This window comes from Onychomys torridus, chromosome 4 (assembly GCF_903995425.1).
Source record: "Onychomys torridus chromosome 4, mOncTor1.1, whole genome shotgun sequence".
In the NCBI taxonomy this organism is placed as follows: Eukaryota; Metazoa; Chordata; class Mammalia; order Rodentia; family Cricetidae; genus Onychomys; species Onychomys torridus.
The window spans coordinates 7,652,727-7,678,257 of NC_050446.1; the positions used below are offsets into that span (position 1 = coordinate 7,652,727).

Consider the following 25,531-nt stretch of genomic DNA (forward strand, 5'->3'; position numbering starts at 1 on the left):
TGTTTTGGCATTTTGTGGAACTTCTGACACATGGGTGGCTTAGGTGGCCCAAGTGGGCCCCTAAGCATGGGTCTTGAGGGTTATAGTCACCTCTGGTTTGGCCTGAGTTCTCCACTCCCGGGCTTGTGGAGGTGTGAGGGGGCTCTGCCTCATGCTTCCACCGCTGTGCCCTGCCCACCATGGCAGTCTAAAATCCCTCTGAAATCGGTGTGTAAATTGCTTGCTCCACTCTGCTGTCAAGGCATGTGGTCACAGCACACAGACGTGAGTTTGGGGTGGGAAAGGGCAATGTGGAAAGCTCCCTGGGCCTGAGGGCCCTCGCTCCCCTGCGAGGAGGGAGAAATCTTAGGAGAAGCTGTCATTCACAGTAAGTCACCCAGGACGGGATGAGCCAGGGTGTGTCCACTAAGGTCAAGGTCTGCCCAGAGCTGAGTGACCCATCCAGTGCCCTCAGCCCAGGGACCCTGAGCTATGGTCCCTTCAAGGCTGCCTGGACAACATTCAAGCTCATTCTGCCAGCAGGCACCCCACACCCCACCCCCGCAAACACACCCACACCAGACACAGACACTGCAGTAGCATTTCGAGACAGACCCTCATATTTGCAGAGAATCTATCATGCACAATTATTCTATGTATGTATGTGTGGGGTGTGCATATGAACATGAAGCGTGCACACCAATGACCACACATGCAGAGGCCAGAGGAGGACATTGGATGTCTGTCACTCTCTGCTTTATTGCTGTGAGACAAAATCTCTTGCTGGACCTGAGCCCGGCTGTGTTAGCTAGGCTGCCTGGCCAGCAAGCTCCCAGAACTCATCCGTCTCTGTCCCCCAACTCTGGGATTACAGGCCTGCCCAGCCCTGCCCAGCTTATTACACAGGTGCCAGGGATTCTAACCCTGGTCACCGTCCTTGCCAACTGAGGCATCTCCCCAGCCCCATTTATTTTTGATGCTTTCATGGAAGCAATACTGTGTGGATATGTAAATGGCCTTCAGCCTCCACCTAGGGACAGTTCCTGAGGACTGAGACCCACAAACTAGCTCTGGAGAGCACAGGCCATCGGTCTCCTAAATCAGAGTTTGCCCATTAGCATAAGAAAGGGGTGAGATGACTGCAAAACTCCACACACACCCCACCCACCACCTCCACCACCCATCCCCACCACCACTGCCAAGGGTCTCTGAGAACGGCAGGTCTGGACCAAGTCCCGAGAAGACCACATTCCCAGTAAGTTGCCAGATTATGCTGACATGACTGGGGACCACACTTTGCGAAGCTCTGGCCAGGTGATATCCCATAGGGTGTCCTGCAGCTTCCTCTGGCCCAGAGAGCATTCACTTTGCATCGTGGGATGCCAGCTGCTGAAGACCCAGTAAGTTGCGGATTATAAGGAGAGGCTGCATCTGGAGGGGAGGGGAGGACAGCCCTGTTGGGGCAGAGATGGTGAGACCCACAGGCCTCAGCTGGGTGTTTGCACACAGTCATGGCCCTACACAACCCCAACAAATGGGATACACAGGAGGGGGTGCTGCAGGGTGAAAGGCTGTGCCAGCTCACCTGCTGCTTCCTGGTCACATCACGTGCCATCAACTCTGTGAATTCAGTTGCTTGCCTTGCATGGGTTTTCCCTTAGGGACCCTGGGCAGACCACACCCAAAGCGAGAGCCAGGCTGTCCTGGGAGGAAGAAATCTAAAGCAGACGGAAACATGGAAACAGACAAAGCACCAGGCCCACACAGGGAGGCAGGGAGGTCCAGGAAGCGCGTTTAATTGGCCAGACACAGATGACACACAGCCGAGCAGGGAGGAGGCCTGGACATGCGACAAAGCCCATCACCCTTGGCCGGCACCACCAGATGAGGGCCCCTTCCTCCCCCAAGACACAGACAGGACGGCACCCCCAAAAAAGACTCCGAGGGTGCTGGGAAGGCAAGCAGGGAAGGATGCGAACACCACAACCAGAACATCACCTTTCTTGGATTTGGGTTTTAAGCTACCCAAAGTCCTTCAGGAGCTACAGGACTCGCTGGCCTGTCACCCCTGCAAGGGCCTCTTGCTGTTTTAGCCTTCATGATACCCCTGCAAGGCGGCTGACCTTCTGAGGCATGGAGAAACAGATCCCAGAGGAATTTAGAGACTGAGTTTGTCCAGGGATGCAGTGGCGAAAGGTGCTAGGTGTTGTCCCCACCCTAGGAAGCAGACCAAACCTGAACTAGTGCCAAGACAGAAGATGGGAACAACTGTTTATTCAACAAAAGCCTTTTATTCATTCAAAAATTAACCATTGGGTTTATTCTGCAGATATTAAAAAAAAAAAAATTAAAGTTGGGAGGGCAAAGCTTCCCACTGTGCCCTTATGCCAACTACCTTGCCAGCCCCAGATGACCTAGCAGAGGGGCAGGTGGGAGACATGCTGCCAGATATGTGCGGCTGGGGGTCCATGGCCTCTTCAGCCACAGCCTCCTTGGCCTTCCCACCTCTAGCCTCCAACTTCACCACATGCTGGACCCCTGCAGCCCCAAGGTGACACCACCAGGGGGCGCCCCAGTAATCCTTGGATCATGTAAATTCAGAAATACACTGGGAGGAATCAGTGGCTTTCTGCTTGGCCAGTAGTGGGGACTTTCTCTGGAGAGATGCCAGGGATCTCCAGGGCACCCCACACTCTACCATCCCCCAGAAGAGACACTGTCCCCAAAAGCCCAAATGCACCTTCATAGGAAATGAACTGTCAGACTGAAGAGCATTTAAAGAAAGATACCAATGCCACATACATTTGCTTTGTTATTTTAAACCTGGCTAGATACCGCAAAGTCGTGACACTCTCCTAAGTCACAGTCAACACAAAGTGGGAGCAACTGCTTGGAAGAAGTGGGGAGGGGGCACAGCATCCCTGGCCCTGGCAGGGAGGGTCTGCAGAGGGACTAGGGACCTGGCCTCATAGGCTGGACCACACCCCTAAAGAAAGCAGCATCAGACGGGGTGGGACTCTGTGGAAATGAACTTGGGGAGAGGCCCTCAGGCTGCTCAGAAGAGGCCCAGCCTCAGATTCTGGGCGTGCTGTGTGCCACAGCTAACGGCTGGTGAGAGAGAAGGATGGAAGTCTGTCAGGACGCATCCTTGAATGAAAACAGTGTCCGGCATCCTGCCAGGAACAAGGCAGCCCAGGGCTGTCTCAGTGTCCAAGGCTTGGCCCAAGGACATAAACTGTGAAGACCAAAAGCCACACTTGAGGCTGCAAACTGAAAAGCCAAGATGCCAAGAGGAAAAAAATCTGGACCCCCAGACTGGGTGAAAACCCACACTTAATCCTTGACAGTCCACAGCTAAGAATCCATTGAGTCTTGATGCCACCAAAAATGCTATGCCAGAGAGGCTCCAGAGACTACAGAAAGTCCACTCTTATCCTCTCAACCTACATCACCGCATCTACTCACCATCCTAGAGGCCCTGTTGTGGCCAAGCAGGAAGCTGACCCAGAAAAACCTCAAAGAAAATTGCCTATGCAACCAGAGCCCTGTGGGATCTGGTGGGCCAACAGTGGGCACAGCGCGAGCAAACGGTCTGCCCATGAAGGGGTGTGTTTGTGGACTGGCTAAGCGTTCCCACCCACACAAGTGGAGAGGAAGCACAAAGCCACCACTTGATGGAGAACATCCATCCCCAGTTGACAGCTACTCACCCACGGGTCATTAGCAAGGAAGAGTTAGGCCTCCTAGAAGTATGGTGGAGATTACAGGGGACTGGAGCCGAACAAAACCCAGTGGCCATTTCCCCTCTCGCTGGTGGCCAGAGAGGCTACACAAACTAGAAGCAAGAACTATGGGCCTAGGCCTGCCTGTCTGCAGCTGGGAGGCCGCGTCTCAACTGAGAAAGTTGCCCTCGGTGAGGGTGAGCCCCAAAGGAGCTCACAAGCCTAGAGAACACTGAAGAGAGGCTGAAGGAGGTGCCATCAGACACTCAGGGCCTGGCAAACACAACCACAGAACAGTACCACAGACATAGGAACCCAAGCTCCAGGCTGAGACTCAGACATCATCAGCCAGACCAACCACCAATGCCGCACCCCCCCCAGCCCCACTGACCGAGATGGCAGACTATGAAATCACAGAGAAGCCCAACCTCAGGCCTCTTGCTTCTGGTCCATGGCTGCCCAGTGTTCCTGGTGACAGATAGAAGCCATCCCTGGCTCTGGACAAGCAGAGCCTCCTTCAGTAGCATGGCCTGGTCCTGTCCTTCCATCCCCTCCTTCTCAGCCTCCGAGCAGAGAAGAAGCCATGTAGCCCGCTACGAAAGGCAGACAGCGGCAGGAAAGCCGAGGAATCCACAGGCTCTCCAGACCCCTAGCATCAAGGAGGCAGAGACATGATTACTTCTGCCAGTGGACTGCAGAGAAGCCTACTTCATACTCTCCATACTGTGCCCGATGCCCTCTCCCAGTCCCCACTCCCAGAACAAGGCTCTCCACTTTCTCTCTGCTGTGAACATCAGAGCAAGAGTTGAAAAAAAAAAGTCCTGTTTGTCCTTGAAAAAAGTGTTATGGACTCCGAGGAGAGCAGGGGAAGGGGTGGGGCCTGCAGGGCAGAAGCTGGGGGAACAGTACATTAGCCATTTAGGAATGCCCACCTTCCCCTCTCCAAAAATGGAGCACAGTATCTGAAGAAAAGAGGAAAAGATTTTTGGCTTCTTGGCCGCTGCAGGCCACCATCCTCCCAAGTGAGGTGGGCAGGTGGGTGAGGGTGTGCACATGTAAACGGAGGCCCAGCATCCTGGGAGTTTCAGACACACAAGGTAGCAGCAATAGTTAACAACCAATAAATAAAAGGTATTGATTATATATGAGTATAAAAAAAACTCACTTTCCCCACGGAACACAATACTGTTATCACATGAGCCATCATCACTAACCATCCTTGCCTGCCAGTGGCCTCGCCCCTAAAGGCTGGGCTGAGAGCCCTCTCCACCAGGCAGCCCTGGCCCCTGGCCACCGCTGCAGAGGGCCAGGCAGAGACTGAGTTCTCAGAGCTCTAGAGGCCTTCTCCCAAGGGTCAGTATCTTCTAGAACAGAAGGTAGTTTGTTTGTTTTCTTTTACAATGTCCATTTGAAATAAAAAAAGAAAGCACACACGCAGGAGAGCAGGAGGAATGGAATGGCTGCCCGAGGGAGACAGCCAAGTCCTTAGTTTTGCGGAGGGCTGGAGCCTTTTCCATTTCGGTTCATCGCTATTTTGAACAAGCGGAGGCTGCTGACAATTGGAACCAGGGGCTTCAGGCGGCAGGTGGATGCAGGGCAGGGGGAAAGGGAACCGGGCCTGGAGGCTCAGGGGCAGCCGGCTGTGTGTAGATGAAAAAGGCTGGGTGGGCACGGGGGTGGTGTCAGGCTGCGGTGGCCTCATGGCACAGGAAGAGGCGAGTGATTCCCACACATCTGCAAGACAGAGGGAGGTAGAACATGTTACAGCCACAGCAAGGGACCGTCCCTTGGGGCCTGGCTTCTAAACTTTAGGCTGCAAGTCCATTTGAGTGTGAATAACTAAATGTGGCAGCAACAAGAGACTCGGCCCCTCTTTAGGACTCCACTTTGTGGAAGATCTCTGAATGAAACAGTCATTTCTCCACATAAATTAAATTAGTATATCTTTACATTGTATCCTATTAGAACACTTGATTTTAATTTTGGGGTTTTGTTTTGTTTCTGTTTTTGTTTTTTTGATTTTTTGAGACAGGGTTCCTCCAAACCAAAATGTGCCAGTCCTGGATCTCACTCTGTGGACCAGGCTGACCTCAAACTCACAGAGATCCGCCTGCCTCTGCCTCCTGAGTGCTGGGATTAAAGGTGTGTGCCACCGCTGCATGGTGATTTTAATTTTTTCTAAGATTTATTTTATTTTTCATGAGTATGTTATCTCTTTCTCTCTGTGAGTGTGTGTGTGTGTGTGTGTGTGTGTGTGTGTGTGAAGTACCCTCAGAAGCCAGAAGGGGGCGCTGGATCCCCAGGACCTGCAATTGCAGGCAGGCTGACATGGGAGCTAGGAACTACATACAGTAAGGTCCTCTAGAAGAGCAGCAGGTGCTCTTAAATGCTGTGCCATCACTCTCCAGCCCCAGGACATCTGATCTTAAAATGTGTTTGAATTCCAGCATGGAGGGGGGAGGAGCACAGAGGGCCTCACCTCTAGCTGAGGAGCTGGGCTGCTGGGAGACTGGGAATCTCTATAGTTACTATGAGTCACCCACACTCTGGTAGATAACTCCATACCCATGCTACCTACGCAAGCAATCCTGGCTAAACCCAGCCGGTCATTAAAAACAAATGAACAAAAACCAAGCACGGAAGCTAGAGAAAGGGCTGGGCAGGTAAGAGCACTTGTTCTTACTGAGGACCTGAGTTCTGTTCTCAGCACTCACGTGGCAACTCACAACCACCCAACTCCAATTCCATGGGATCCAGTGTCATCTCTGGCCTCCACAGGCACCAGGCATACACATGGTGCACATACATACATGCAGACAAAATACTCATCCACATAAAATAATAAGTCTGTAACAAACATTAAAAGCCTTGTTGAGCCAGGCGATGGTGGCACATGCCCTTAATCCCAGCACTCGAGAAGCAGAGGCAGGCGGATCTCTGTGAGTTTGAGGCCAGCCTGGGCTACATAATGAGTTCCAGGACAGCCTCCAAAGCTACACAGAGAAACCTTGTCTTGGAAAACAAAAACAAAAAAAGCCTTGTTGAGAAGAGAGGCTCCGGAGGCAGTGGGAAAGCGAATGGAAAGAGGGTGTGTCTGAACACAAGTCAGGATACATCTTATACACAGGCATGGAATTGTCAAGGGATAATTTTTTTTAAGATTTATGTATTTATTATGTATACAGTGTTCTGTTTGCACACCAGAAGATGGCGCCAGATCTCATTACAGATGGTTGTGAGCCACCATGTGGTCACTGGGAATTGAACCCAGGACCTCTAGAAGAGCAGCCAGTGCTCTTAACCTCTGAGCCATCTCTCCAGCTGGATAATTTTTTTAAATGTTAAGTTGTTTCAGTTGCTGACTTGAATTGTTTGTTTTTGTTTTTCAAGACAGGGTTTCTCTGTGTAGCTCTGGCTGTCATAGAACTCACTCTGTAGCTCAGGCTGGCCTTGAACTCACAGAGATCTGCCCGTCTCTGCCTCCCAAGTGCAGGGATCAAAGGCGTGCAGCACCGCCTGGCCCACCAGTGTGTTTTAAAACAACCTTGATTTAAAGCTCTGTCAGGGTACTGACCCAACTTGATGAAACTGCTTACACATTGGAAGCTGGGGTAACCTAATTCGGTGTTCCTGGGCCATGCTCACTCACATTTTTTTGGTTTCAGAATAGACTATTTCTTATCCTCTTTAAGCTGAGAGCTGTGTTTGTTACGTCAACATCACAAAGATACAAACACGGGGCTGAGGATGTGGCTGGGAGTGGAACACGGGGGCTGTGCAGTAAGACTCCATCTCAACAAACAAACAAACATTTCTGAATGAAGCTGTGATGACACACTAGGACATGGGTAGATCTGGGAAGAGTGCTAAGGGAGCGAAGCCAGACTCAAAAGCCACTTCAAAATAGGTGGGTCCAAAGAACCAGAGGGCAGCCTGGCTGGTAAGACCGGGGAGATGCGGGGTGTAGAGCCTGACTTCAGAGGATGCCAGACTGTTAGAACCAGGAAGATGTGGCAGCTGCATAATACCAAGAATATACTAAATACCACTGAACTCTGTGTGTGTGTGTGTGTGTGTGTGTGTGTGTGTGTGTGTGTGTGTGTAAATACACCCCTCTGGGAATTAAAACTGGAGCCTATCATGTACCAGCTCTATATTTTTTATGTCATTCAATTGTCCAGGCAGGCCATAAACTAGAGAGACCCCTGCCTCAGCCTTTCCACAGTTAGGATGTCGATGACAGGCCTGTATCACCAGGCCTGGCTGAGCTGTCCACTTTAAAATGGCTGCTTTTGAACTCAGGAAGTTCCCCTCATGGATTCTCTTATAAAAAGCACACAGGGTTGTCTTCAAGACCACAGAAGCTTCCCTGGAGCCAATCAGTCTCCCAACCATGTTAACGTGGAATATGGGGTCCTGATTGGATGGTTGCAGAAATATGTCCCAGCCCCCACAGGCTCCTAACCTATGAGGATCAGATATCCTTATCTAGGCCAAATCGGTTTTTTCTCTTAGGATGAAAACCAGCAGAAAGGAAGCAGTCAATGGTGTCCCTAGTAGGAAGTCCCCACAGGGAGTGCACTGGCTGGTTTTATGTCAACTTGACACAAGCTGGAGTCGTCAGAGAGGAAGGAGCCTCAGCTGAGAAAAAGTCTCCGGAGGTTCAGGCTGCGGGCAAGCCAGCAGAGCGTTTTTGTGATTAGAGACTGATTTTTGTGATTAGTGATTGATGGTACCATGGTGGGTGGGGCCATCCCTGGGCTGGTGGGCCTGGGTTCTTTAAGAAAGCAGGCTGAGCAAGCCATGAGGAGCAAGCCAGTAAGCAGCCCCCCTTCATGGCCCCCACATCAGCTCCTGCTTCCAGGTTCCTGCCCTGTTTGAGTTCCTTCAGTGATAAACAGTGATATGGATTTGTAAGCCAATAAGCCCTTCCCTCCCTCAGCTGGTCAAGGAGTTTCATCACAGGTATAGTCACCCTGACTAAGAGTGTAGTATCTCAGACAGCCAGGACACAGGAGTAAAGAGAGGAAGTGGGTGGGCAGGGCCATCATGGGTTGGCCTGTGTGATTAGCAAACCTTTCTGATTCGAACTGTATTTCTTTTTCAGCTCAAGCCCTGTCCATATTTTATTGACGAGATGTTTGTTGTTGCTTTGAAACATGATCTTATACTGTTGTCCAGGCTGGCCTGAAACAGAAATTCAAGGCTAATCCTTGTCCTTCAGCTTCCTGAATGCTGAGATTGCAGGTTTGAGACTACACAACCACCAGCAAGTTCTGACTGAAATGTAACCCCTGAAAAGTGGTGGATGTAACAGTGCAGCTGCTGTAAATCTAAATCTCATCAATACATTGAGATCCAGAAGTTCACAGTGATGGATATTTAAATGTCATTGGTTACCTTTAAAGATGTCAGGAAAACAATTAATTCGGGGCTTGAGAGAGGGCTCATTTGCTAAACTACCCGTCGAGTAAGTATAAGGATCCAGGTTTGATTCCCCAGCACCCAGGTAAAAGAGCTGAGGTAGCATGTGCTTGCGCTTGTTACTGGGGCATTAGAGACAAGCAGATGCCAGGGCCTTGCTGGCAGCCAGTCGAGCCTAATGGACAAGCTTCAGGTCCAATGGGAATGTGGATCTCAAAAGAGGGAGACACCCGATGCCAACAGAAACCTGCAGATGCACACAAACCAACTCATTTTGAAAAGAGATAAAGAAGAAGAAGCATGCATCTGTCGTCTGCTTTGCTGTTAAAATCTGGTCACCACAGTCAGCAAATCAGAGTCAGAGCCACTCCCCAGCGTGCGGGACTCATCCTGCTTGGCTCAGAGCAGGGTTGGTGATAGAAACACACAGCAGCTTGTCCTCTGACTTCCATACGTGTGCCACGGCAGAGCAAACACACAATAAATAAACACATAAGTGTAACTTCAAACAAGTGAATGATTCTGACCACTGTGACCATGTCTAGGTCAGATGGGAAAGTTGCAGAAGTAAACTCTTAATTTACCACATTTATTTTTAGGGAACTTTTCTTTATAGACATCAATTCTAAAGCCTTGTCAATACAAAAGCATTTCTGTGCAAAGTGGTATTAACAGAGGGGCTGGAGAGATGGCTCAGTGGCTCAGAGCACTGGCTGCTCTTCTAGAGGACCCAAGTTCAGTTCCCAGCACCTACATCCAGCGGCTCACAGAGACCTCTAGCTCCAGTAGATCTGATGCCCTCTTCTGGCCTCTGCAGGTAAATGTACACCCATAAACATGTGCACAAGTGCACTGCACATGCACACACGCACACGCGTGCACACACACACACACACACACACACACACACATACACACACATAAAGCTTTTCTTTAAGTAATATTAATGGAAGCTTCAAAATGGAGCTCAGAACTTTGAGCTGGAGAGCAAGCAAAGCATCCATCCTGTCTTCCCAGTGTCCTGCCCCTGACTGCCTACAATGTCTTCAACCCAAGAAAACTTATTTTTTTCTTAAAGATTTATTTATTTATTATGTGTACAGTGTACTGCCTGCATGTACACCTGCAGGTCAGAAGAGAGCACCTCATTACAGATGGTTGTAAGCCGCCATGAGGTTGCTGGGAATTGAATTCAGGACCTCTGGAAGAACAGCCAGTGCTCTTAACCTCTGAGCCATCTCTTCAGGCCAGGAAAACTTATTCTCAAGCTAACTAGAGGCTAGATTTGGACTGATAAAAACAATAAAACACCACTGGGCCGTGGCTGACTTGAAAACCTGGCTACTGGCTCCATACGGGCAGACTCCCAAGCACCCTGGAAACACAGAGAATTAGCTGCCCGTGCTGGCTGTCCTGTGGGTGGGTTTTCACCACCCCCATCCCACCCCCACCTTAGGACCCATCCAACTCACCCCAGCTCTGGGCCTGGACTATACCAGCCCATCGTAGAGGGACAGTGCCTGCACAATGGAGGGGTCGGCCTTGGAGCCTTCCTGGAACTCCTGAAGCGTCAGCTTTCCGTCAGCATTCTGTAAGAAGAGAGGGGGCTGAAAACGAGTCTGCCTCCTGGGATGGGGTCTCAAGCCCACCCACGGCTGGTCTCAACAGAACTTCCTGAGTCTGACAGTGTCCTCAGAGGAGGTGGGACATCAGACAGACCTGGCACTCCTGACCCACCTCTCTCAGCCTCTGGTTCTCTCTCCATCTGGGGACCAGGGAATGGCAGAGTGACAGGTCTGGGTAATGAACATTCCACGTGTCAACTTAAAGACACCTGCAGCTCTGGGCTTTTATCAGCCAAAGCAACTGTACCAGCTCATATCCCACTCCGTATTTTTATTACCATTAAGTATTTGAAATGAGCTGAGCTCCGTGCTGCAGGCCTGTACTCTCAGCTACTTGGGAGGCTGAGGCAGGAGGCTCATGACTCAAATCCTGGGCTATATTGGGAGTTCAAAGCCAGGCTGGGCAACTTACAGATCCTGAAACATACAGAAAGAGCTGGAGGGGGCTCAGTAGCAGAGGATGTGTAGAGAATCTACCACAATTTCCACGGGTTCTGTTTGGTTTGTTTTACTATCTTATCCAAAATGGCATTTTTGTTTGTTTTTTCGAGACAGGGTTTCTCTGTGTAGCCCTGGCTGTCCTGAACTCACTCTGTAGACCAAGCTGGCCTCAAACTCACAGAGATGTGCCTGCCTCTGCCTCCCAAGTGCTACAATTAAAGGTGTGCGCCACCACCATCACATTTCAAAAAATTCCCAGTTTAAAAAAAAAAAAGAAAAGAAAAAGAAAAAAAATTCCAGCACTAGGTGTAGATGTTTGCCATTCAAGTATGAGGAACTGAATTTAATTCCCAGCACCCATGTCAAAATGCCAGGCATAGTGGTACAGAGTTGTAACCTCAGGCAAGATAGAGACAGGACAAGCCCTGTGGCCTACTGGCTGGTCAGTCTAGCTAAATCAGTGAGACACTCTGGTGGGTCAGCTTCTGGGAAGGGCACCCATACACATACATACAGGTTGCATAAAAGGTGGTTAATCATAAAGGCTAATGCTCCATGTGTTTTCCTGGGGGCTTCAGGCATTTAAGTCACCCCTGGAGCAGGCCACATCAAGACCTAGGAGTCCTGAGAAGGCACCTAGACTTAAAACTTAGGCCTCAGGGACCACTCACGCACTTCCAGCAGCAGGGAAGGCAACACTCACCCTGGAAAGGCCAATCTTATGATGGCTGAGAGCCTATACCTATGATGCTCAGTGCACCCCCTGACCCAAGCCCTCAAATCTTCAGGGTCACCCTACAAAGGAGGAGCTGCACCCGTCCCCTTTGGTCTGGCAAGGGAACTGGCCTAGGGTCACCATCCCAGGGACACCACAACCATGACCCCTGTAAACCCATGGTCTATCTATGATGTTTCCAAAAACAGAAGTTGTCTGACTACTGCAGGGCGGGGGGGGGGGGGGGGTTGCCTTAGCAGAAATCAGCTTGGGGTCCCGCTACAAGAGGGCTGCACTGCCTTGGCAACCCATCTGAAAATTGTCTGGGGGCAGCAGAAGCCCAGCTGCAGCCTTCCCATGTGCTAATCTCCCTTCCTAATTAAGAGCTCGGAGCTCTGGGGCAAACCTGTTAGCATCAGCAGGCAGCAGGAAGCCTGGGGACTTCTATTCTCATAAAGGCTACAGAGGCTGTTTCTTCATCCCACGATGTCAAATTTCCATGCAAATCAAAGTTATTTCAGTTTGGGGGGAAAATGTTTCTGCTTGGGGTAGAGCACAGGTTTTGTTCTTGTACAAGGCTCTGGTGTGACCCTCAGCACCCCCAGAAAAACAGACGAAGGGTACCACAGAGTCAAAGGAACCACAGAGTTCTGCAGAAAAGAGGTCTGGGGAGATGGCCTGGTAACTTGAAGACCTGAGTTTGATCCCCAGAATCCACATAAAAGCCAGACAAGGTGGCATGTGCCCATAACTCCAGTGTCAGGGCCAAGGCTGAGACAGGAGGGTCGCTGGGACTCACTGGCCAGCCAGTCTAGCTGAATCAGCAAGCTCCAGGTTCAGGGAGAGACTGTCTCAGAAAATGAGGTGGAGAGCCGTCATCCTTCAGCCTCCACCACACACACGCACAGGAGAACACACATGCATATGACAGAGACACATACACACAAGAGAAAGCTGCTTCTCCACCCGGGGTCTGTGGCTAAAATGTAGCAAGTTCAGTGAACACGGGGGCACGGGGCGGGGGGTGTCAGACAGTCTTGTCATTCCCCAGAACCTAAGATGACCATCAGAACCAGTGGCACATAGCTGCTGCCCGTATCAAAGCTTCCACTTAGGCAGATGGGCATGCCCACTATGTTTGTGCAGTGCTGGGGATGGAACCCAGGGCTTTGTGCATGGTAGGCAAGCCCTCCACCACTGAGCCACACCCCAAAGCTACATCACAGATTGGAGCTGTTATTGTGAGAAGTCTGTCTTCTGCAGAATATTAAAGGAGTCCAGGACAGAATAACAAAGTCCGAGGGCACTGGGTAATTACAAGGGATCTTTCCAGAAAATTCACAAAAAAGTCTGATTGGCTGCCAGACAGCCAGGTTGACTGTTCTGAGCCAGTCCCCCAAGGATCCGTGGCAAAGCCCGGCCAGGTCCAAGGTCCCTATGCCCCACCTCACCTTGTCCATCATGGCAAAGATCCGGTCTACCCTCTTCTCAGGAGTGTTCTCTTCTTCTGGGAGCTCCACAGTGTTCCCCTGCCGAGGTCAGGGAACATGAGATCGGCCAGTACAGCAGCCTTGGCTTGTGGCTAAGCTTAGCCCTTGCCGGGCCACAGGGCACTAGGCCAGCACTTTTGCTTTTGAGCTCATAATTAAACCCTTGCCTTGACACCCTGGGCTGGTGCCAATGAGGACCACCTCTCTCTCCCATTCTCCAGCCCTGCCACCTTTCAAAGGAACATCTCAGCCACCTGGCCCCACTATCCACCCAGTCCCTGCCTGACCCCCAGGCAGGGATGTCCATGGCTACTCAATCAGAAATACTCGATTGGCCTGTACTGTCCAGAAACAGGAAAGTGACTCTGGGTTTCCCCTGGGCCCTGTAGGTCACAAGTGGCCTCCCCACCACCCCTACCCTCCTGGGACTCACCCTCTGATGGCCTCCCTGTTACCCTCCTGAGACTCACCACCATCTGGTAAATGGCATCCACTATGTCCAGCATCTCATTTCTGGTGATGTAGCCATCGTTATCCAAGTCATAGAGCTTGAAGGCCCCTGTGGTCAACCAGCGGGGGTGGGGGTGGGGTGTCACTCTGGCCCTGGGCAGCAGCAACTTCTTCCCTCCCCCTCCCTGTGACCCAGTACAAAGCCTGAGATCAGACATCAGGCCAATGCACACTTATACGAGGGTATGTTCACACACCAGTGTAGCCAGTGTTGTAAAATAAACACAGAGTCAAGAGTTGGATACAGTGGCTCATGTCTCTAATCTGCATATTCTGGAGGTGGAGGCAGGAGGATTATGAGTTCAAAAACATCCTAGGCTAAAACGGTGAGTTCTAGACCAGTCTGAGCTATATAGTGAGAACTTGAAAAACAAGGGTTGGGGCTGTAGTTCAATGGCAGATCATTTGCCTAGCATAGGCAAGGTCCTGGGTTCAGTCTCCAGTATGGCAAAAATAATAACAATAATTTTTAAAATATGCAGGTATTGGTCTACAGGGACCGAGGCTGGAGTGATCTGTGTGAGGAAGTGCAGTCCCCAGAGTGGGGCAATATGGGAGCCACTGGAGGAGACAGCCAGGTCTTTGTACTGGCTCATGAGACCAGCATGGCAACAGAGCCTCCCACAAATCCCTGACACTATGGCTCTGCCTCCCCTGTGCCTGACCTCTCATCTCCAGGCTGCCCCTCCCACGGTGGACAAAGGAGGAAATAAAGCAATGTATGGGATGCACGTGATGATAAGTCTCTTCTGCTTCTAAACACAGACGCCACTGTGGAACAAAAGCACCCACCAACCAGGGCATTCTGCCCAGCTGTCCCCTCCCCTGCTACCGCCATGTGCCATGCACGTCCTTGCTTCAGAGGCTTCCTCTTCCTGCTGCAGCCTTTCACATGAGGCTCTGGCCTGGAGCCCCCCTCTGCCACGGCAATACTCCCCCCGCAGCATGTGGGCTCAGCAGCTCTCAGAGCGGTCAGTAACCCCTCTGCTGGCTCAGCTGGCACCTCCTTCTCCCTGCCTCCCAGCCAGCATTAGGGAGTTTAGGAACTGTGTCTCCATGACAGAATGACAGTCACTACAGCGAGGACCCATCCATCTTAGCCCTGGGTAGACCCTGAATCCCTGCCTGGTACCACAGGTGGCACCTTCAACTGATGTCTGTTGAATGAGTAAATATATGAGAGATCATCAATATGGCTGAAGGCCTGGGTCTACAGGAATCTGGACCCTGAGACAGCACCCACAGAGTCCACTGTCCCAACATCACTCCCGTTCCCACCCACACCCCACACCCTGCAGCCTGTCCCACCAACATGGCTGCAAACTCTGCCTCACAAAACTCAATCCCTCCCTCTGAGACCTTTATCTGTCCTGGAAGGGCAGGGTTCTTCTTGGCTCTGCACAGGTGGCCTGGCCTGCTTTCCTGACCACATTGGGTCCATCTGCCCAGAGCCCGCTGCCCAGGCCTCTGGGAATGCCCTGACCTCCCAGAGCGGACTCCATCTGTGGTGACCGCTGCAAGTGTCTGGCGCCTCCTCCTGGCAAGGGCTGGGGCTGCAGCCTTCTAGCCTAGTGGGGGATGGGGGACTTACACCGCAGCTTCTCATCCAGGGTCCCCCTTGAGGTCACCGATAGTGCCTGGATGAACTCGGAGAACTCGATCCTGCCATCCTGAGGGAGACAAAGGGGACGGCTTTGGTCAGCCCGGACCTCATGGGCAGTAGCAGATGCAAGACACCGGTGGCTGATGGACAGAGGACAGAAGGGGAGGGGGAGGGGAAAGAGGAGGGAGGGGAGGAGGCAGAGCCAGAAGAGGGACCCTGAGAAACTGATGCCTGCCAGGCTCCATGCACGCACACACAGCAATGCTGGGGAAACCGGCAGGTGGAGGGGCTCAGGAGAGAGCCAAGCCTACAGCAGCTTAGTTCTACCTATTTGTTTTACAAAAGAGGAAACTGAGGTCCAGAGAGGGTAGAACCCCTCCCAATGCCAGACAGGGGGACTCCCAGACTGGAGCACCTTGGGAGAAAGCTGGGACCACCTGAGTCACAAGTGCAGAAGTGAGTGACAGGGATTCCAGGAACACTACGGAGTCAGGAAAATGCCGTCTCCGGACGGTCTGCAAGCCCGGCTACCCTAACCCTGGACAGGTCAGCTGTCGGGTTAGCAAGGCCAGTGCCAGTGCCACACAATAAGTATTGGAAACTCATGCTCAGTGGTACTCAGTGAAAGAGCCAGGCACAAAAGCCACACTCTTCTAAGCCTCATTTTCCTCGTCTGTGAAATGGGGGCATTGAAAGCACCCACACCACGGGACACGGTGGCTGTAACATGACTGTAACTCCAGCCCTCGGGAGACAGAGGCAGGCAGACAGAAGTTCAAGGCCAGCATCAGCTACACAGAGAATCGAAGGTCAGCCCGGGTGGCCATGCTAATTTTTTGTTGTTTTGTCTTTTTGTTAACTTGATAGGAGCTAAAGTCATCTGAGAACGGGAGCCTCAAGGAAATGCCCCCAGCAGACTGGCCTGTGGAGTTTTTCTTAACTAAGGATTGATGTGGGGGAGTCTGGAGTTGTGAGCTACACTCCTCGGCAGCCTTTGCTTCAGCTCTGGCCTCCAGATTCCTGCCTTACCTTGTGGACTGGGACTGGGACCTGGAAGCTGAGACAAACCCTTCCTCCCCAGGTGGCTTTAGGTCACGATGTTTATCACAGCACCAGAAGCCAAAGGCTCTGGGCTAAATAAGACACCAGTCCCCAAAAACCAGAAAAAGCAATGCCAGCTCCACAGATGGCTGTCGGGCCTGTCAATCACACTGTGAACACCAGTTACAACCAGTTACTATCTCTAGTGGATCCTACATTTTTTATCCACAAGAAAACTCACATATGTACATGTGTGTGCACGCTATGTGCCTGCATACATGCATACAGCTCTCTGTGTGTCTGCATGTGCAAGCCTGTGTATTTGTGCACACGGAGCCCTGGGTGTGTTAGTCACATAAATGAACACGTTGTGTGGGTGGGTATGTCACATGTACGCATGCTTCGGTCTTGATCTGTGCTGGTGTGTGCCTCAGTGCCGCACCTCTGTGTGCCGCTGTGCCCAGGTGCGCGTGAGCATTCAGTCCTGAGTGGGGAGCCCTGCCGCGGAGAGTGAGCTAGGAGAGCTGCTGAACCTCCTGCTGCAGGATGCGACAGGGCTGGGCAGACACAGCAACCTGCAGCTCACCTTGTTCTCATCGAAGACGTTGAAAACAAACGTGGCGAACTTGGTGGGGTCTCCAAATGGGAAGAACTGTTTGTAGATCTTCTGGAAGCCAGCCGCGTCCAGCTGCCCGCTGGGGCAGTCCTTAATAAAGCCCTTGTACCTGCAGACAACATACAGGTGGCAGAGAACATCACCCACCAGGAGCCTCTGCCACAGAGCAGGAAAGCTATGGTAACAGTGTCACATGGTCTGATGAACATGGACCCAGATGTCATATGCATGGGTTCACACCTCTACCTCTCGCTGGCTGTGTGACTTTGGGCAAATCACTCCAGCTCTCTGAGCCTCACATGAACACAGGAAATCAGGGGTAACACAGGGGTTCACCTGGACGTGGCACACAGTGCACTTGGCCTCTCAGTCTGACACTCCTCACACAGAAGCTGAGGGTCAGCAGATGACCTCCAGGAAGCCTCACTCCTAGTGCCACAGAGGGGCCGCTTGCTCCTGTACGACCCCTAGCCCATGCCTGCTCTAAGGGAGTAGAGCAGACACCCACTGGAACCACGTGTGGGGCTCCGAAGGCCCTGTGGACTCCACCTGGACATGTCCACCTTTGCCCCTGCACAAGACCCTCCCAATGCCCCAACCACTGACAGTGCGGCCTGAGAAGCCAAACCCAGTCTAGCTCAGCCGTGCGCCAGTTGTGCAAGCCTAAGCAAATGCCTTCACCTCTCAGAATGCTTGCGGACAAAGAGCAATGGTGGTCACACCCATCTTGCTAGACTTGGGTGACATGGTGCGTGTCTCTCTGGGGCCTGATATTTAATATTTACCAGCATCCACTCTCCAGTATTGGGCAATGCTACAAAGCCGTGTGAAACAGTCCCTCGTGTGACTGTCAGTACACTGAAGTTAATGACATGTAGCTTTAAGTTGGTGTTTATGTGTAACTGAGGCTACCCCTGTCCCCCAGGTGGGGCGTGCTCTCTTCTAAGGACCATTCCTCCCACCGTCGACAGCCAGAGGCAGTCACAGTGTCATGAGAGGCAGAGCAATGATCCCATTTGACAGATAAGGACGGCCTGCCCAGCTGTCCAGTTACTCACAACCCCGGCTCTTGGAGTGCCTTGTCCTGTGTCCTTTGTTTGTGTCCCCACATCAATCCAGCATCCCTGCATCTGTCCTGGCAAGTCTCAAAGGGTCTACTTGCCCCTGTCAACCCTGGGGTGCCTGTGAACCCTGTTAACGGCCACACAGCAGAATGAAGTAAAGCAGGGCTGTGAGGGGCCCGGACACTGGGTCTGAGCTTCCTTCCTTCAGGCCATCTCGAGCTTCCTAGTTCTAGCTTGGCTCATGACTCCCAGACCCAAAGCTAGAACTCCAGAATCCTAGTGAGAGCTACCCACTGATCATCTGACCCCCCTGCACATCCCCACTATCCTTCCGACTTCTCTACAAGGCTCCCTGCTATTTTAAGGACCGTGACAATTATTTAAAAGCAAAGCAACGCCTTTAGTCCCAGGAGGCAGAGGCAGGTAGACCTCTGTGAGTGGAGGTCAGCCGGTCTACAGACCGAGTTCCAGGACAGGCAGGGCTACATAGTGAAACCCTGTCTCAAAATCAACAAAGATGAAGCAAAAAAAAAAAAAAAAAAAAAGTTGAAGGTGTCTCCAGAGCCTAGCCCTGAGTGCCCCGCAGGAGGCCCTGAGAAGCCAGCTCCTGAGTGGGGGAGGCACCCCACACTGCACCAGCGGGAGTCATTGGCACTGACATCAGCTGCAGGGGCTGGTGGCAGAGTGCCAGTCTCTACTGAGTATCTAGTTAGCCCTGCAGAAGCTGTCACTGAATCCCACCCCATCAATAGGAGGCTGGAGAAGCCACCCCCATGAGCTGATGCTGGAAGCCCAGGAGGAGTACCAGTCTGCACAGAAGCCCCCATCATGTACCTTCCACCACCTCCTGGTGCTCAGTATCTCCCCCCAATCCCCCGCCGAGGCCTGTAAGCTCTGCCACCTATTCACCATGACAGGCCCCTGGTGTCAACCTGTCTAACCCAGCTAGGGCAAGAGTCCTGCTCCACCCTTAGCCAAAGCCCCCATGATGGGTGGCCTTCATGGTACCTCTCCAACACACTGCACAGGCTACAAATCCCAGCTGCCCCAAGCTTGAGAACCTGTACGTGGCCAAGTGTCTAACATACACCCAGCAAGTGTCTGCCTGGAGAGCTGAATGAACACACAAGCCTCCAGGTGGGGTTGAGAGCAGGAAACCAGGTGTCTAGGTCCCTTTTCTGAGCTCCATGGAACAGGATCTTCTAGAGGCCCTAGCCAGAACCACAGAGCTCAGTAGACAAGGTTAGCAAGCCAACTCTGGTGTGTGTGTGTGATACCAGTCCAAGGTAACCGTGTCTGTTAGCAGAAGTGGAGCCCCTCCCTTCCAGCCTCCCCACCTCCTAGTCTCTTCTCTGGGAAGAGATCCAGGTTGCACCACCCCCATGTCAGCGGCTGGGAAAGCGATTATACCCAAACATTATATAACCCACTATTCGCCCTCCTAAAGTGGAGGAGGGTGCCTGCCTCCACCAGAACGGCGAGGAGGCCCGAGGTTCTCCAGCCACTGGCCTGTTCCCAGTCCTCTAATCTACCCAGCAAACTGTCACCTTGAAGGTCATGGATTGCCACACTCTGCTTTTGTGCCCTGCCCAACAGCCCCCTCAAGACCACACAGGGCAAATGAGACCTGACTCTTCCCACCCCAGCCAGGGCCAGGTGCCATCAGGCCAGGCCTCCTCCATCTTTTCTGCTGGGTCAATGCTGCTGCCAGTACACCTGCCAGTCACCTGAGCACGTGAATCTGTGCTCCTAGCCCAACCTGGAGGGCTAAGAAGGCAGACCCCACTGTGCCTCAGTTTCCCTGGCACCCACACATGGGGGTGTTCTGGGCATTGGAGTATAGCAAACCATGTCCCTAGTTAGCAGCATCCCCAGCCTCCTCCTCCAGACACTGGGGAGCCACACTCAGGCTGAGGGCCAGGTGGCCTATGGAGACCCCAAACTCAGGGAGATCTACAAATGTCTGGCTTGCCTGGGCCCCAGGAAGAGCAGCTTTCCTAGGATGCACCTGCAGGGAGCCAAGCACTGGGCCTGAGCTCTTCAGGCACGATTTTGCCGAATTATCCAAACAAGCCCAGGAGGCAAGGACTGTGGTGCCCACTTTCGAGACAGGGAAGCCAATGGTAGTGTAGGGGTCTGTTCCCTTGGCTTAGCCCTCTTCCCTCCCCCAACCCGGCTGCCTCCTCTGGGAGAAGCCCCCACCTCAGCCCACCCAGCACACACTATTTCCCAGGGCTGGATCTGGTGGCAGCTCCCAGTTATGGCTTGAGATTGTCGGGTGTAACTTACATGGTGACAGATGGTTCACAACAGGAATAGTCCTGAACCTTCGGGGACCCCTGGCTCTTAGTGAATGTTGAAGGGAGTCCATTGTCTAGCAACGTTGATGGTCAACCCTGGAGCCTAGATTCCACAGATGAGGCAGGGACAAGAAGAGGCTCTGTCTTCTGAGTCCTGCTCATCTCTCCTGTGACCTGGGACAGTTAGTGGGGACTGGAAGCTTGGCTCTGCACCTCAGATGAGGTAAGGGTCCTCACCACTGCAGGCTCAGATCAGCCTGGGGAGAGGAGCAGAGGGGCAAAGCGGCCCACAGTCACAGTCACAAGAGTTCACTGCAAACTGGTACCTTAGGCGACTGTCACTGTCAATGTTTCAGGAAGGGAGTCTCATTGCTACGAGGGAAGATAACCTGGGGGTCTACCACACGGGCCCCACTTCATACAAGTACTTCACTCACAGAAGACAGGGGTGGGCAATGGGGGCGGGGCTTCTGATTATCCTCACTGTCACTTTCAGGACCTTGGACTCCAGGCTTGCTGTTTGGAGGACTGCATTGAACACATAGGAACTTGAGGATATTAAAACTTCAAGTCAGCTATGGTGGCACCCCATCACAGCCGTTCTATAAAGGCAAAGGCACTAGTGAGTTCGAAGCCAGCCTGGGCTACATGAGCCCCACCTCCTCACTCTTGAGCGCACACACACACTCACACTCAAATGCACACACACACACACACACACGTACATGCATGCACCTGCCCACAGCGAGTGTGTGGAAGCCAGCATCAGACATCTTCTTCCGTTGCTCTCTACCCGACTGTTTAAGACAGGGTCCCTCACTGAACTTGGCACTCACCGACTGGCTGGCCAGCAGCCCCAGGGGTCCTCTTGACCCATTCCTCCCCACCCCAGACACACACAGCAAGATATACTTCTTGTTTTATGCATGTCAGCGTTTTCCTTGCACACACACGTGTGTGTGTGTGTGTATGTGTGTGTATGTGTGTGTGTGTGTGTGTGTGTGTGTGTGTGTGTGCATGTGTGTACCATGTATGTGCCTGGTGCTGAGAAAATCAGAGGAGGGAGTCCGATTCCCAGGAACTGGGGGTACAGTCAGTTGTATGCCGCCATGTGAGTGCTAGGAACTAAACCCAAGTCCTCTGCAAAAACAAGAAGTGCTCTTAACCACTACACCAAATCTCCAGCCTGCACCCAGCACTTTGTGTGGATACTGCGGGCCTGAACTCAGGTCCTTACTCTGCTGAATGAGCATCTCCCTGAATCTCAGCTTCATTATCTTTATTTACTTACTTACTTACTATTTTTGGTTTTTCAAGACAGGGCTTCTGTGTAGCCCTGGCTGCCCTGGATCTCACTCTGCAGACCAGGCTGGTCTTGAACTCACAGAGTTCTGCCTGGCTCTTCCTTCAGAGTGCTGGGATTAAAGTTGTATGCCACCACTGCCCAGCTCCACTACTTTTCTTAAGGAGGGCTCTGGCTTCTAAGGCAAACCTGGACTGGTCCTGGGTCTCTTGGTCCTTGACTTGTATATGGTCCTAAACAGGTGACTCTGTCTCATTGAGCCTCAGTTTCCCTGTCTCTGGGGTGAGAAGCCCATCTAACATTTGCCTTAAAGGTTCCCGAGTGAGCTGGGGCAGACAACACTGGAGGTAAGGGACATTCAGCAAGCTGGAAGGAGTACACACACACACACACACACACACACACACACACCACTGGAGCTGAGGGACACTCAGCAGGCTGGCAGGACTACACACACACACACACACACACACAACACTGGAGCTAAGGGACACTCAGCAGGCTGGCAGGACTACACACACACACACACACACACACACACACACACACACACACACACACGGTGGAGAGGCCAGGTACAGAGCCACCTTCTACCCAAGCCTAGTCCACAAGATGCAGGGCAGGAGGGTTCCAACCATGTGACACTGTGCTTAGGATGTGGCCAAACTGTTGGGGGACCAGCTCTTTGTGATGGGGGTGAGGATATGAAAAGATGCTCCCAGAGGTGATAAATGCATTCTTAAGTCGGGAGGTAGGGAATCTATCACCTTACAAAAATCCTAGGGCTGTGACTGCTACTTGTGAATAACTCCCAGTGGGGTGTGTGTTCACAGAGAGGGAGTGAAAGATGTTTGCCGTGACACACGGAGTCCAGCATGGCCTCTCAGGAGTCCAGCATGGCCTCTCAGGATCGGGGGCAAGGCCCCATACCACACGGGGCTTGTCTCCCATCTCCCACATAACCTAGCCAGCTAGGATATCTGGAGAAACTTGTCCTTGGGACCTTGCAGGGAAACTGTGCCTGTCCCCTCCATGCCTCCATAATTAAGGCAACATCTGCTTCCCCGGGAGCAGAATGGAAGAGATATACGTAGTAAAATGGATGAATAGCAGAGTGGAAGGAGGCTGCGCTCAGCCGCCACAGGTGGGAGCAGTACAGGGAGGCTCCCTAGGAAAGTGCTCCTTCTTGTCATTTCTTCAAAGGCCCCTCTGCTTGGTCCCCCCACCTCCCCATAGCTCCCTGAAGGAGGAGGATCCCCCCTTTCCTTCCCTCAGGGCTTGCAGTTTCCTGGGTCCCTCACAGGGGGAAAAAAAAAACAGTATATAAGAGCCACTAAATGCTGGAGCGTGAAGGAGAAAGAAGCTAGACCCAAACTACCTTCTCCATCACATACAAACACACACTCACAAAGCTGTGGGACCCAGGCAAGTGTCTCCACCTCTCTGAGCTTATTTCTTCATATGTAAGGCTACTCCTAGGACTCAGGGCTCTCTGCTAAGGGTTGGCACAGCATCTGCCCACAGAAGACCTGAGGACAAGAGGGGACCCAGCTCCTCACCACAGCCATGTGGGATGGTCCAGCTGGCTCTGCCGAGGCGCTCGCAGATACCTTCCTGTTCCCACTCACTACATCGTTGTTGTAAGCAACCAAACAAGAGACTTTGGACAAGAGTACCCACAACCCGCGGCCTGCCACCCTGCCACCTACCACCCCACTCAGCTCCCTTCTCTGTGTGCTCTGTCACCTGGATCTGAGCATCTGGGAAACTTGGGTGCTTCCACTCAGCAAGGTGTCCTGGTCACCTTCCAGAACACTGCAAGCTTTTTTGGTACCCATGGTATTCCTCAGCCAGCCTCTCCTGTGCCTCTGGCCTCCCACCAGGCTGAACCCAGCTCTGTGGACAGTGGTACCTAAGATGGAGAGCCTAGGACACAGGAAGGCTACAGACTGAAGGTGGTCCCACCCCCTAGAGCCTTGGGCCTCTTTCTTCTGCAAAAGAACAGACGCTGTCAGGGGTTACCTGGGGCTGGGGGCTGGGTGATGGGTTCCCCACTGGCTGGCCCAGGCACCCTCCCACCCCCACCCACCACAAGCCAGGCCTTGAGCTCTGGTTCTGGATCCTCTAGTACTCTCTGCACGGCAGGGACAGCATCACCCAGGGCCCCTGAACAGCAGTTGTCAGAAGTCAGTACAAAACAAGGTGATTCTGTACGGAGGCATGGGAACCTCTTTCTGAGACCTGACCGATGAGCTGAGACGTGGGCTTGAGGGACTAGAAGAGATATCAACAAAGAGGAAGGCTCCAAAGGGCAGGAGCCGGGCCTGGGTGAGGGCAGGTGCTTGAGGAGCTGGGGGCGGGGGCTGAACCTCCAGGCAGCCTCAAGGGCCAGGGCAAGGAGTGAGCCTTAGGCAAGCTGTGGGGGGTCCTCCAAAGGGGCTTCAAGAGACCAGACCGTCTGGCTCCATCTCCAGCTCTTCTGGCACTGGCTGAGGGACGGGGCAGGAAGCATAAGAGTCACTGAGGACAGTGACCACAGGGAAAGATCCCCTGGGGGTAGACTAGTTCTGGGTCAGAACAGGGAAAGCTGTGAAAAGGGCCTGGACTTTGGGGACACAGGTACAGGGGGACTGTAGGTCCCTGATCTAACCTCTAACCCAGAAGGCTTGTGGACAAAGTCCCAAGCTAAAAAACAAAGGATTTTGGCCATCAAGAGACAACAAATGGGCTCATTCTGTGTGGTAACAATTCTGTAAGTCACAATACTAGAGACTGATCAGATGTCATTATCTGTGACCCATTACTGATGTCTGTCTACACGGGCGGTAGGGTGCTTCCTGCAGGGACAAGCCTGAATCAAGCCTAGGCCCAGAGCAGACATCACTAGCTCACTGCAGATTTCACTAATTCATCACTGCTGTACTTTCTACTCACTCTGAACACGCTACTCTAGAACTGTTTTCTAATACAGTGCTTCAGAGAGCCACTACAGATTGACTGGAGCTGGCCTCCAGGTAGACATCTATCGGCCACACTTCATCTCATATTCTCTCTCTCTCTCTCTCCCCTCCTCCCCTCCCTCCCTCTCTCTTCTTTGTTTTTTTGAGACAGGGTTTCTCTTGTAATCCTGGATGTCCTGGAACTCACTAGACCAGGCTGGCCTTGAACTCACAGAGATCCACCTGCCTTTGCCTCCTGAGTGCTGGCATTAAAGGCGTGTGCCACCACAGCCTGATTTCATCTAGTATTTTCTAAAAGAGGCAACTGAGCTCCACAGAGGGAGAAGAGTCTTCTCAAGGCCCAGAGTGATTTAGTGAGACGTCAGAACTGGATTTCAATCCCCTGACTTGTATCTCACCTGTTTGGTGAGCAGGGTCTTCCATCAGCCTAGGTCATTTTAATTTGATTGTATGTGATAGGTGTTTTGTCTTGCCAGCTTGTATGTCTGTGTACCACATGTGTGCCTAGTGCCCAGAAGAGATGTTGGAACTGGAGTTACAGACAACTGTGAGCGGAGATGTGGGTGCTGAGAATATGACCCGGGTTCCCTGGAGGAGCAGCCAATGCTTTAAACACTGATGGATACTACAAAATGGGGCTGGGGAGATGGCACTGTCAGCAAGGCACCTGCCAGGCAGGCATGAGAACCTGAGTTTGGGTCCCCAGCACCCATGGGAAAAGCCCAATGTGGTAGCAAG

At 52.3% G+C, this 25,531-nt stretch overlaps 1 protein-coding gene across 1 annotated transcript in view; it reads right to left on the reverse strand.

The window, feature by feature from the left end:
- Positions 1–1,749: 1,749 nt before the first annotated feature.
- Positions 1,750–25,531, reverse strand: part of Ncs1 (neuronal calcium sensor 1) — a 52,923-nt gene continuing 29,141 nt past the window's right edge. Inside the window, exons 3-8 of the mRNA XM_036184479.1 lie at positions 17,137–17,275; positions 15,498–15,576; positions 13,867–13,955; positions 13,358–13,435; positions 10,598–10,714; positions 1,750–5,435 (exon numbers count right to left, since the gene is read on the reverse strand). Coding sequence (XP_036040372.1) covers positions 10,616–10,714; positions 13,358–13,435; positions 13,867–13,955; positions 15,498–15,576; positions 17,137–17,275 — 484 coding nt within the window. The 3' untranslated portion in view covers positions 1,750–5,435; positions 10,598–10,615. The remainder of the gene's footprint in view (positions 5,436–10,597; positions 10,715–13,357; positions 13,436–13,866; positions 13,956–15,497; positions 15,577–17,136; positions 17,276–25,531) is intronic.